Here is a 14,008-nt window from a genome sequence, read left to right on the forward strand (position 1 = left end):
CAAAAACCACTGGTTGAAGAATTTGTGTCAGACCACAGGTTAGTAACAAGACAATGTTTCTAAGAAATTTTAAGCAAAATCTAGACTATTTTGAGATTTTTGTCTAAGTCTCCAATATACATTTCCATTGTAAATTGAGTATTCAAGTAAAATGGTTAATCCACTTCTTGGACGTTAACACACTCATAAATTTTACTATAAAGAAAACACTTTCATATTCACATAGCTGAAAATATATGCAGGTACAGGTAAAAATTTCCTATTCAATAGGGCGCTTGGGTGGCTCAGTCAGTTAAGTGTCTGACTTCAGCTCAGGTCGTGATTTCATAGTTTGTAAACCTTGTGTTGGGCTCTGTGCTGACAGCTCGGAGCCTGGAGCCTGCTTTGGAGGAGAGTCTTCCTCTCTTTCCGCCTCAGCCCTGCTTGCTCTCTGTCTCCCAAAAGTAAACATTAAAAAAAAAAATTTTTTTTTAATTTCCTATTCAAAAACTCTAATACGTATGTTTTGAAATTCAGTTTTCCTGATTTCGAAAAGGGTTCATGCACGGTTATTATATAACTAGTAAGATCTGGGACAGAACCCAATAATCAACCAACCACACTGGCATTTCCCCAGTAAGATGAACATTCATTTTGGTGAAAATAGTAAAGGTCTGATACGACCACAGACCTAAATACATGTCAGGTTTTGTCATCAAATAGGCTCTTATCAGATCCTGCCACAAAATGATACATTTTGGTTTTCAAAGTTCTTTGGTCTTCAGAATTGCAACAAAGACCTTGTTCAGGGATAATTTGTAAGATGTAATAGAATTTTAAATGTGCAAGTCCATTTCCAGTAAACTAAAAAGAAATATCTGCACAAATGTGCAAGGATGTATGTACAGATACACACTGTACAGATATACACTGTGGCATTAATTAAAAGGAAAAGGTTGAAGACACAATCAACTATAAACGGGAAACAAGGATGGCCCATTGATGCCAAGGAACACACAACAACTGTTACAAAGGCAGATTTGCATTTACTGACACAAAACAAAGTCTAAGGTAAAGCTGCCAGAAAAAAAGCAAGTAAAAAAACAGCATCCGTATTACTGCTTCTAAAAATTATTTGTGTGAGAACAGAAGAAGGTAGAAAAAGTTTGTCACAGTGGGAATACTCTAGAGAACAGGACCATTAACTCTTTTATTTCATACATGTAATGTATCATTGAGTTTTGGGTGTTTTTTTTTAATTTTTTTTTCTGAGAGACAGAGAGAGACGGAGTGCAAGCAGAGGAGGGGCAGAGAGAGAGAGGGAGAATCCGAAGCAGGCTCCAGGCTCCGAGCTGTCAGCGGGGCTCAAATCCACGAACCGCGAGATCATGACCTGAGCTGAAGTCAGATGCTTGACCGACTGAGCCACCCAGGTGCCTCTGCCATAACATTTTAAAATTAAAACAAAATAAAGTATTTTAAACAAAATCTGTAATGTACTTCTGTCATTATTAAAGCAGGGTTTTTTTCCTGATATAATGTAAGAATAGATTTATAAACCAGGAGGAAAAATAAGGTAAAAAGGTATAATCACTTTAAACAGTTATTTTTCCCTCCTTTTCCTTTGTCTATAAATTCGAGAAGTTCTACTTAATTTTGAAATAAGTTCTGATACCACACCGGTAATTTCAAAATCTGAACATACGGACAATATTCAGAAATATTCCCTATTGTACATACGTTTGCTTTTAATTTTTTCTATTCCACAAGATGCTTTAATGAGTATCTTTACATGTACATTTAATGTCTCTTCAAGTGAAGGATAACTTCCTAGGTTACATTTACAAATGGAACTAATAAGTAAAAAAGGTGTGGCAAATTTTAACATCCTTCATGTTACACTTAATTGCAAAGTGATAAAACTTCAATTTTACAATTTAATTTGAACCCACTAATTATTCTCAGGCCTCACATATTTTTGTAGGGCTTTGAAAAATAGAAAGGATCTAGAAACTAAACGATGATATAAATAATGGATAAAAGTGTCCTGCTATTCTTTGTTCCTTTTTATTAGCACATGCCCTCCACACATATTGCAGGGCTAAGTAAGATCTTTGTGTTGAAATGACAGAAAAAAGGAAAACAGGTGGATGGATAGATGAGTGAGCAGAAGGGTGGTAAGAGAAGGAATGAAGAAATAAAAGAATAAATGCACTACTGAAGTGGTCAAGTCACAGTCTGAATAAGCTCATCAACACCTTGTCCTAGTCTTCCTTCTTCACTGCCACGGTCTCTGAAGAATTAAGTGACCCGTGAGAAACTTAATAATTTATTTGTAGCACTAAAAGGAAACCAGAAAATTGTATACCCTGGATAAATTATTTAATTTCTCTCAAAACATACTTTCTTATGCCATTCTGTCAATCTTCTAACTAAAGTGAAACAAAAAAGCAGAGTCCAAATTATCTGGCTTATTAATAATTAAAGCTGTCTTGTATGGTAGGAACCTCAGTCAGATGTATTTCTTCAGTTTAAGTGCCATAATTTTATTTGCTTTCCCTTGAAAGTACAGAAGATTTTTGACAATTATTAGTGAAAGTTCCAAGACACATTGTCCCCTTTCCTTTATATATGCTGCAAAACTGCTCAATTTTCAGACAACTTGCTCACATTTTTATTTTTTTTAATAGTGTTTATTTTTGAAAGACAGAGACAGAGTGCAAGTGAAGGAGGAGCAGAGACAGAGGGAGACACAGAATCCGAAGCAGGCTCCAGGCTCTGAGCTGTCAGCACAGAGCCCAATGTGGGGTTCGAACCCACAGATCGCAAGATCATGACCTGAGGCGAAGTCAGATGTTTAACGACTGAGCCACCCAGGCGCCCCTCTTTTTGTTTTTTTTGTTTGTTTGTTTGTTTGTTTTTTAAGAATTATTTTAAGGGCACACAAGAGATGGGGGGGCGGGGAGGAAGGGAAGGAGAGAGAGAGGATACCTCAAGCATGCCCCCACCCAGCATGGAGCCCCATCTAGACCCTGGGACCATAACCTGAGCCGAAACCAAGAGTTGGACTGAGTTACCTAGGCACCCCTGTTCACATTTCTTAAATCAAGATTCTTACAGATAATTTCAAAAGAAACTTCCTAGTCAAAATATAAAAAAAAGCCTTTCTAGTTGGCAGACATAGGGTTAAGATTGTTAACAGATTTATCCCTGCCTGTATCTGCTACAATACAGCTAAGTATCAAGACTACCCATAAGATCATCACATGTTGAATTACTCTTGCTGACAGTACACAGCTATCTGAATTTCAAATTGAATCTGATATACTCCAGCATAATAAATAAAATTAATGAGGGGCGACTGGCTGGCTCAGTCAGAAGAACATACAAGTCTTGACCTCAGGGTTGTGGATTCAAGCCTCACAATGGGTGCATACTGCTAAAATAATAAACTTAAAAAATATGTAAGATTAATGAAAAAACATTCAATTACAAATTACCACATACACAGAACACTCATCACATCAAGCAACCAACATTTCACCTAATGTGCAAATAGGTACCCTTTTAAAAATTACTACGTACTCCATAGTTTCTGCACTTCACTTTAATAATCTGATCACTCCAACTATCCGCCTCCCTATGCTTCTCTAAATTCCAAAGAGGCAAAACTCGTACTTGTGTCTTTTACTCCCAAGTATATCCCTAATACTTATGATCCTTTTTTTTTTTTTTACTTATTTCTAATTTCAAATTAGAACAAAAAAGTTAACAAAACTTAACAAAAAAGTTGCAGAAACAGTACAGAATGTCTATCCCTCATGCAGCATCCCCTAATATTAACATCTTAACGCAAACATAGTACAACTATTAAAAGTAGAAATTAACATTAGTATATTACAATTAAACTACAGATTTTATTCAGATTTCACCAGTTTCCCTATTAATGCCCTTCTTCTGTTCTAGGATTCTTTCTAGAATCCATTACATTGTATTTAACTATTCTCTTTAGTCTACTTCACTTTCAGTCTTTCTTGGTCTTTCATGAACTTGGCATTTTTTTTCTTTTCCAGTGCCATGTAGGTTTCACTGCCCGGGCCTGGGACAGACAAGGGATCCTCACCCATGGCAGGGTGAGGAGGGGATGGAGATGAGGTTGATAATAAAATATGGTTTGTGGTAGAATCACGGGTTCTGTCTTTGCTGAAAAAGACCCAAGGGCCTGGTTAGCTGGTAACTGCAAAGTCTAATTTTTCTGTGGACTGCACATGCAGGTGCAGCAGGAAGCTTTTCCTGCTGGTTACACCTGCAGGAAGCAGCTGGGAGGTACGGAGTCCAAAAGCTGGATGCATGGGGCACAGGGAGGAATAAGTCAGAGAAGCCAGTCTGTTAGCTACCATGTTCCACCTGCTTTTCTAAGTACAGGGCACCACCAGGCTGGAAGCTATCTGGGTGGGCTGAAAATGACCAGGCACAGCATAGGGCTGTAACTGTGGCTGAGACAGGTACTGCACTTCAGTAAATGCTGAAGGTGCTGAGCTGTTGACTAGGACTACAGGCCAGCATCTTGGGTCCATAGTGAGATGGGGGATGAGCAGTCTCATGGACGCTCACGGACTGCCTCGGGATTGCCTATGCTCTGGGCCATTATTATTGCCTCTGCAAAAACAGCTGCTGAACCCATGTAGTGCTGGGTTGTAAGCACTTGGGAGTCTGCATCTCTGTTTGACTTTATCAGCTGCCAAAAGGATGCCAGGGTGATTCTGTGCTCCAAGGCTCGTCCCCCGCTACGTGCTGAAGAGGTGAGATACTGTATAAACAGTCACTCTGCTGGTATGCAGGTGATGTCGGAGTGGTCAGGTCCTCTGCTTTTTCTCCTCCATTTTTCTTCATGTAAAACTTTTCTTGGGCTGTAGGAAAAGCTACTGCCTCTTCCTGTAGGGCCACAAGCTTCTCCTGCAACTTCAGGATGTGTTCTGTGGTTCCATCTACTTTTTCTTCCTTCTCTCCTGCTCTTCCTTCAACCTGTTTCATCATCTTACACACCTCTCCTTCCTACTGCAAACCACACTCCTGGCTCCATCATGATGCGCTAGTACAATGCCCAGGCCATGGTACTAGAATCCTTGGGGCATTCCAGGAATGCAGAAATGGGATTGCTGGGGGCACCTGGGCCGTGGGAGCCTTGCTCTGTCACTGACTGCCAGACCTTGTACTGGACATGTGGGGCAGAAGGTCCTCAGGGGGTACCATGCCCAGCTGAGGCAAAAGCCCACCTATGTGCTGCCATGGTCAGGTGCGCAGCACTTGCCTCCCTGCCCTGCCAGCCTGGCAGCCAGAGGTCTACCATGTGCACAGGCCAGGGTCTCTAGCCTGAGCACTCAGCACACCTTCTTCCCCACCAGCCTCAAGGTGAATCTGACACTTCAAAAAAAAAAAAAAAAAACTGATTATTTTGTACAATGTCCTTCAAGCTGGGCTCATGTTATATGCCCTCATGAAAATGTCCAATGCTAGAAATGTTTGGCAAAAAGAAACAAAAACAAAAAACAAAAAAACGCAAAAAAAATGACAATGTATCCTTCTGAGTATATCGTATCAAGGAGTACCTGGTGTCAATGTCTCATTACAGGTGACATGAACCTTAATGTTTGCTGCTTCTCTGCTTTAAATTTACTATTTTCCCATTAGTACGTAATACAAAAGAGAAACGTAAACTGCGTTTCTCAAGTTTGGGCATAAATTTGAAACACCCATCAATAAATCTTGTTTGTAACAATTATTACTACATGGCATGCCCACTGATTTTCTCTCTCTCATTCCTTCCATACTGATTGTTGTTCTATTGTAAGGGAAAGCTGTCCATTGTCTGCCATTTATTTATTCATTCAATTGTTTACTTTTATCAGCATGAGCTTCTGGATATCTAATTTATTCTGCAGTTTAAAATGTAGTATTATCAGGGCTCCTGGGTGGCTCAGTTGGTGGAGCATCTGACCTCAGCTCAGGTCATGATCTCCCAGTTTGGCAGTTCAAGCCCCGCATCAGGCTCACTACTCAGTGCACTTTGGATCCTCTGTCCCTCTCTCTTGGCCCCTCCCCTACTGCACTTTCTCAAAAATAAATAAAATATTAAAAAAAAAAAAGTTCTATAAGAAAAATAAATTAATAAAATAAAATCTAATACTACCATTTTTTATTTTGTTGTTGAAATTTTTCCAAGTTTGGCCATTTAGGAGCACCTTCATTGTGGCTCCTATGTATTTTCAACGTGTCTCATCTTTTATGAATATAGGTCTACTGCATTGTATTGGGTTTTGCTTTACTGCACATACAGTATTTTTTTATACAATTTTTTTTTCTTTTTTTACAAACTAAGGGTGTGGCAACTCTGTAGGCTATTGGTGCCACTGTTCCAAAAGCACTTGTTCACTTTGTGTCTTTGTGTCATATTTTGGTAGGTAATTATCAAAATATTTCATTACTATATTTGTAAGGCTGATGTGTGATGATTTTTTTTTTTTTAACGTTTATTTATTTTTGAGAGAGAGAGAGAGACAGAGCATGAACGGGGGAGGGGCAGAGACAGAGGGAGACACAGAACTGGAAGCAGGCTCCAGGCTCTGAGCCATCAGCCCAGAGCCTGACGCAGGGCTCGAACTCACGGACGGTGAGATCGTGACCTGAGCTGAAGTCAGACGCTTAACCGACTGAGCCACCCAGGCGCCCCATGATGTGTGATGATTTCTGATGTTGCTTACTACTGTAATTGTTGTGAGGCACCACAAACCACACCCACATCCAGACAGTAAACATGATCAATAAACACTGTATAATCTAACTGCTCCATCAACGAGCCATTCCCTCCTCTCTCTCCCCTCTCTTCTCTCTCTTTCTCCTTGGGCCTCCCTACACCTTGAGACACAACAATATTGAAATTAGGCCAATGCCTAATCCTAGAATGGTATTTAAGTATTAAAGTGAAAGGAAGAGTTGCATGTCTCTTACTTTAAATCAAAAGCTAGAAATGATTAAGCTTCATGAGGAAGGCATGGTGAAAGCCAAGAGAGACCAAAAGCTAGGCTACTTGCACCAAACAGTTAGCAAAGTTGCGAATACAAAAGAAAAGTTCTTCAAAGAAATAAATCAAAAAGTGCTACTCCACCGGCACCTGGGTGGCTCAGCTGGCTGAGCGTCTGACTCTTGGTTTCGGCTCAGGTCATGAACTCATGGCTTCATGGGTTCAAGCTCCACACTGGGTTGTGCACTGACAGTGTGGAGCCAGCTTGGTAGTCTCTTTCCACCTCTCTCTCTGCCCCTCCCCAAATCGTGCTATCTATCTCTTAAAGAAACAAACAAAAAAGTGTTACTCCAGTGAACACAGGAATGATAAGAAAACAAAATAGCCTTGTTGCTGGAATGGAGGACTTTAAGTACATTACATAGAAGATCAAACCAGCCACAAGGTTCCCTATAGACTTAATCCAGAACAAGGCCCTAATGCTATTCAATTCTATGCAGGTTGAAAAAGGTGAAGAAACTACAGGAAAAAAATTTATGAAGCTAGCAGAGATGTAGAAGCTGCCATCAAGTTATCCAGAAGATGTAGCTTAGATAATTAATGAAGGTGGCTACACTAAACAACAGATTTTCAATGTAGACAAAATAGGCTTATACTGAAAGAAGATGCAATCTAGGACTATCATGGCTATAGAAGGCTGTCTGTCTTGTTAGGGGCTAAGGCAGCTGGTGACCTGAAGGTGAAGCCAATGCTCACTGACCATTCTGAAAATTCTAGGGCCCTTAAGAATTATGCTCAACCTACTGTTCTATGCATTGCCCAACAAAGCCTGGATGATAGCACATCTTTTTATAATGTGGTTTACTGAGTATTTTAAGCCCACTGCTGAGATCTTCTGCTCAGAAAAAAAAAAAAAAAAAGAGTCCTTTCAAAATATTGCTGCTCACTGACAATGCAACTAGTCACCCAAGAGCCCTGGTGGCAATATACAATGACTTTGATGTTTTCATGCCTGCTAACAACGTCCATTCTACAGCCCACAGACCAAGGAGCAATTCTGACTTTTAAGTCTTATTTTTTTAAAAATACATTTCACGGGGCGCCTGCGTGGCTCAGTCGGTTAAGCGTCCGACTTCGGCTCAGGTCATGATCTCGCGGTCCGTGAGTTCGAGCCCCGCGTCGGGCTCTGTGTTGACAGCTCAGAGCCTGGAGCCTGTTTCAGAATCTGTGTCTCCCTCTCTCTCACCCTCCCCTGTTCATGCTCTGTCTCTCTCTGTCTCAAAAATAAATAAACGCTAAAAAAAAAATTTTTTTTTTTTTTTTTTAAATACATTTCACAAAGCTAGAGCTGCCCTAGACAGTGATTCTTCTGATGGATCTGGGCAAAGTAAAATGAAAAACTTCTAGAAAGGATTTCACCATTCTAGGTGCCACTAAGAACATCTGTGCTTCAAAGGAAGAGGTCTATCAACATTAACAGGAGTTTGAAAAAGTTGACTCCAACCCAACCCTCATGGATGACTTTGAGTTGAGGGGCTCAAGACATCAGTGGAGGAAGTAAATGCAGATGTGGTGGAAAGAGCAAACGAACTAGAATTACAATTGAAGCCTGAAGTTGTGATTGAATTGCTGCAGTCCCATGACCAAACTTTAACAAATGAGAAGCTGCTTCTATGGATATGCAAAGAAATTAGTTTCTTGAGATGGGATCTACTACTAGTGAAGATGCTGTGAAAATTGTTGAATTGACAACAAAGAACTTAGCATATTACATAAATGAAGCTGATAAAGCATCAGCAGGGTTTGTAAGGATTGGCTCCAATTTGAAGTAAGTTCTACTGTGGGTAAAATGCTATCAAATAGCATCGCATACGACAGAGAAATCATTTGTGAAGAGTCAAAAAAATTGCCACAGCCTCCCCAACCTTCAGCAAGCCCCTCATCAGTTAGTAGTCATCAACAGCAAGAAAAGATGTTACACCAACAAAAAGATTACAATTCACTGAAAGCTCAATGATGGTTAGCACTTTTTTTTTTTCATTTTTTTAAGTTTATTTATTTATTTTGGGGCACCTGGGTGGCTGAGTCAGTTAAGCATCTGACTTTGGCTCAGGTCATGATCTCGCAGTTTGTGAATTCAAGCCCTGTGTCACGCTCTCTGCTGACAGCTCAGAGCCTGGAGCCTGCTTCAGATTCTGTGTCTCCCCCTCTCTCTGTCCCTCCCCTGCTCATGCTCACTCTCTCAATAATAAATAAATGTTAAAAAAAAAAATTCTTTTTAAGTTTATTTATTTTAAGAGAGAGCAAGCACAAGTGGGGGGCGGGGGGGAGGGTGGGCAGGGAGCGAGGGAGAGAAAGAATTCCAAGCAGGCTCCGTGCCATCAGCACAAAGCCCAGGGTGAGGCTCAAACCCGTGAAACGTGAGATCATGACCTGAGCCGAAATGAGGAGTCAGGCGCTTAACCGACTGAGCCCCACAGGCATCCTCCACTTTTTTTTATCAATAAAGTGTTTTTTCATTAAGGTGTGTACATTTTTTTAGACATAACGCTCTTGGCACACTTTATACACTTTGTACAGTGTATAGTGTAAATGTTAACTTTTATATGTACTGAGAAACCAAAAAATTAATCTGATACCTTTTATTGCAATATTCACTTTACTCCAGTGGTCTGATACCAAACTTGCAGTATCTCAGAGGTACAACTGTACTTTCTTATTCCCTGGCACAACATTCCAGGATCATCTCACACCTTCCAGTCCAGTAATCAACCACTTCTCCACAAAGCCTTGGTTCCATTTATTACAGAATGGTGTTTAGAAACTAAAATCTGGGCACGATGTGTGTTAACCACTTCTAGGTGGACAAGGATTATGAAATACATGTATGTATGTGAACCCACACATACACACACACATCTATATTTCTGTCTAAATTAAATACACTGAGTTCATACCAATACCTCTGATCCCAATTCAACACCCCAGGATTCATTTTAGTAGCCTTTCTCTTTCTCCAACAAGGAGAAAACCTGCATTTGATTATCTATATTTGTTCATCTGTTTACTCAAAAAAAAAATACATATACATTCTTTCCATTAAAGACCTAATCAGGGGAGCCGGGTTGCTCAGTCGGTTAAGCGTCCAACTCTTGATTTCAGCTCAGGTCAGATCTCACGGTTCATGGGTTCAAGCCCCATGTCAGGTTCTGCACTGATAGCATGGAGCCTGCTTGGGATTCTCTCTCCTCTCTCTGCCCCTCCCCTGCTCTCTCTCTCAAAATAAATAAACAATTAAAAAAATTAAAAAGTCGTCTCAGAACTGCTAGCTCATATCCCTGTGAGAAACACATTAACTAGATTAAAATTTTGATGTACTGTTTTTCTTGCCATTGGCTTATACTGTCCAGTCAAGACAGTGTTTTCCAAAGTTATTTAGGGTCCTTATTTCCTTCCCCAGCCCCTTTCAGAGTGATAATGTTATTCACTTGCAATACAACTATGTTCTTTTGTTTTAAGATTTTATTTTTAAGCAATCTCTACACCCAATGTGGGGCTCGAACTTATAACCCTGAGATCGAGAACTGCATGCTCCACCAACTAAGCCAGGCCCCCATTTGTTTTTCTTTTTATGCCCTTTTATGGGTTCTCCGACACTGGTTATTTTTTTAGCAGATGAAGGGTAGAGTACTAATTCTAAAAGTCTAGCTGTCAAGTATAAATATCAGGGAAAGATGGAGTCATAGTTTTATGTATGGGAGGGAAGGTTTCCTTTTCTTGTAAAAGTAGAAGAGACTAACATATTTACATAAAAAGAAGCAACAAGGAAGAAGTTGGCAAAAGGTCCCTTGTGTAAGGAAAACATGCAGGCCGTTTTATACAATAGTGGTTCTCAAGCTTTATGATGCATTAGAATCACCTGGAAGATTTTTAAGCACAGTTGGCTGGTCTCCACCCCTACCATTTCTGATTCACCAGTTGGGAGATGTGGAGGCTTGAAAACAGAATGCTGGGCACCTGGGTGGCTCAGGAGGTGGAGCGTCTGACTTTTGGTTTCAGCTCGGGTCAAGATCTCTCGGTTTGTGGGATCAAGCCCCACGTTGGGCTCTGTGCTGACGGAGCAGAGCCTGCTTAGCATTCTCTCTCTCTCTCTCTCTCTCTCTCTCTCTCTCTCTCTCTCTCTCTCTCTCTCTCTCCCCTTCCCCTCCCTCCCTCTGCCACTCCCTCACTCCTTCTCTCTCAAAATAAATAACCATTAAAAAAAAAAATGCGAATGCTACCTGTCAAAATACCATAATTTCAGAATAAGTAGGTTAGAGTGAAATCAGAATAGTTCCAAGACAGAAACATATATACATTGTTTTAATCAAGCACAAAGTTAGAAAAAATACATTAAAATATACTGAATACTATCTATCTCCAGACCATACTTGACATTTATTCAAGGTTTTCACCTTGTCTTTTATTTTTTATTTCCCATGATCACCTTACTTTCTACCACAAGCACTTACTACCTTTATAACACTTAAAAAACCAAACTTCAAGTGTGCTTAATGTATCATAGCTTTGAGGGGCACCTGGGTGGCTCGGTAGGTTAAGCGTCCGACTTCAGCTCAGGTCATGATCTCACAGTTCGTGAGTTCTAGCCCCATGTCAGGCTCTGTACTGACAACTCAGAGCCTGGAGCCTGCTTCAAATTCTGTGTCTCCCTCTCTCTCTGCCCCTCCCCTGCTCACACTCTCTCTCTCAAAAAATAAACATTAAAAAAGAAAAAATTTTTTAAAAATATCATAGCTTTGTTTATAACATTTCCTAATTACTATGATTTTCAACAACTCTTAAAAGTAACATTTATCTCATTATATTTCACAATTAAATATTTCTGGTATAAGAAAAGCTGTTAATTTTTATTTATACATCTTAGATCAACCAGTCTCCCAAACATCCTTATTTAACCTAAAATATTTTAAGTTGACCATCACAGTTGTCTATCGTGTAGTGAGATTTTTAAATGCCCATACCCCTTTTTAATCATGTATCCCACTTCCATAAATCTTTAAGCAAATTATCAGAAGCCCAAAACAAGAAAAACTAAAACTAAGAGCAGTTAATATATAGCCATCTCTAGAAAAAAATGATCCAGGAAATCATAACACATTCTTACAAATTATATGAAGCACCTAAGTCCCTTATGTACATTCACAGTGAATGCAAAGTGTCCATAACCAGCTAAGAAAAAAAAGGAAACATAAGAATAACAGAGAACTATGCTAGTTTATAGTCAAAATGGAAAATTTTGTTACTTTTCTGTATTTTCCAACTTGTACAATTTGTTTATAATAGGCAGTAGGAAATTTTATCAATAACACACACAACAAAAACTGGGTATGTTCACATATGTATTATGGTGATGTTCTTTTACCTCAGTTGTATTTGCTTCCGTTTTTGCAACTCTTGGTTTCTGAGTTCTTCCAATCGTCTGAGTTCTTCTTGACGCCTCATTAGATCTATAAAATAAACCACACATTAATATTTCTACCTTCTCTTTCTGTATTTTTAAATCAATAAACATATTACTGACAATATATTTAGTAACTTATTCATATTCACACACCTAGCTTCTCTTTTGTCTGTTATACCATCTTATAATGAAAGATTATATAAGCTGTATAATCAAATTACTATCTTTTCTGGACCTGTTTGTTTCTTCATAGGTATGAAAATAATAAAATTCATCCTTATGTTAATAAATTAAAATGGGTAGTAATTGTTTTAACATAAAGCCTAGAACATACTAAAAATGGAATAAATGGCAGACATATTTTCATGTACACTCGTAAACACATTAAAATTTTTTTCAGCAGTGAATATAAAGCACAAAAAGATGCTTTGGGAGACATGAACAGAGGACACATAAGACCAGAACACACAAACAGAATAAAGAGAGAAGATGCTGCTTAAAACCAAAAGAATATCCCTCCCAAAATACAATTAGTGTTAAGATTCCTCCTATGCAAAGTCAATTTCTTATAAAAACAAGCAATGAGAGAATTCTTTCTTATAAAGGGAATAAAGGCTGAATTCTGATATTAACAAGATCATTTTAATTTTAAACAAGATGAGCATTCCTGCTGTCATGAATCTTTGCTATATCAAGAAGAGGGGTTCCAGAGTAGTACAAGATGAGAAAAAGTACATTTGTTTTACCCAAGTGCTAAAGAATCTTTGTTAATATCTTACCAAATTATTATGTGTGCATACACACATGGATCAAAAAATATTAAAATACTCTGCATAGCACAATTACTGGTTGCTTTTATTTCCCTTTTCCCTTATCATGTTATCTGAAATTTCGAATGTGAACATAAATTATCTTGATTAAATGTTCCTTAACAAATCACTATTATTAAGAACATAACAGGGGTGCCTGGGTGGCTACATCAGTTATGTGTCCAACTCCGTTTCAGCTCAGGTCATGATCTCACGGTTTATGAGTGCAAGCCCCACATCAGGCTTTGTGCTGACTGTGCAGAGCTTGCTCGGGATTCTCTCTCCCTCTCTCCCTGCCCTTCCTGCATGTGTCTCTCTCAAAATAAATATGTAAACTTAAAAAGAAGAGAACATACCAAAATACTAACAGTCACAGTTAACATTCTATGAGTCAGTTACCCTAATATCATAACCATGACAAAGTAGGCATCATTAACCTTAACAAGATAATTATCCTTCCCATTTTTACAGACTGAAAACAGATCGAATTATGTATTAATTATGTCAATAAAAAAAGATTTGGACAGACGAGCCTGGCTGGCTCAGTCAGAAGATCATGCAACTCTTGATCTCGGGGTCATGAGTTCGAACCCCACGTGGGGTACACTGATTACTTAAAGAAAACTTAAAAAAAAAAAAAACCATTCAGACTGATTATAAATGTACTGTAGTGACACAGGTAGTAGGGACCGGGTGATTCTGTCAACATGCCAGTTGACAGAACACTTGGCTATCTTA

The 14,008-nt window shown here is 39.0% G+C and overlaps 1 protein-coding gene and 1 pseudogene across 1 annotated transcript in view; both read right to left on the reverse strand.

Moving 5' to 3' along the window:
• The window catches only part of PSPC1 (paraspeckle component 1), a 72,504-nt gene that overhangs the window by 25,257 nt on the left and 33,239 nt on the right, over positions 1-14,008 (reverse strand). Inside the window, exon 5 of the mRNA XM_042942960.1 lies at positions 12,423-12,507. Within this exon, the coding sequence (XP_042798894.1) occupies positions 12,423-12,507 (85 nt within the window). The remainder of the gene's footprint in view (positions 1-12,422; positions 12,508-14,008) is intronic.
• LOC122222863 lies at positions 3,031-6,009 on the reverse strand (annotated as a pseudogene).

This window comes from Panthera leo, chromosome A1 (genome assembly GCF_018350215.1).
Source record: "Panthera leo isolate Ple1 chromosome A1, P.leo_Ple1_pat1.1, whole genome shotgun sequence".
In the NCBI taxonomy this organism is placed as follows: domain Eukaryota; kingdom Metazoa; phylum Chordata; class Mammalia; order Carnivora; family Felidae; genus Panthera; species Panthera leo.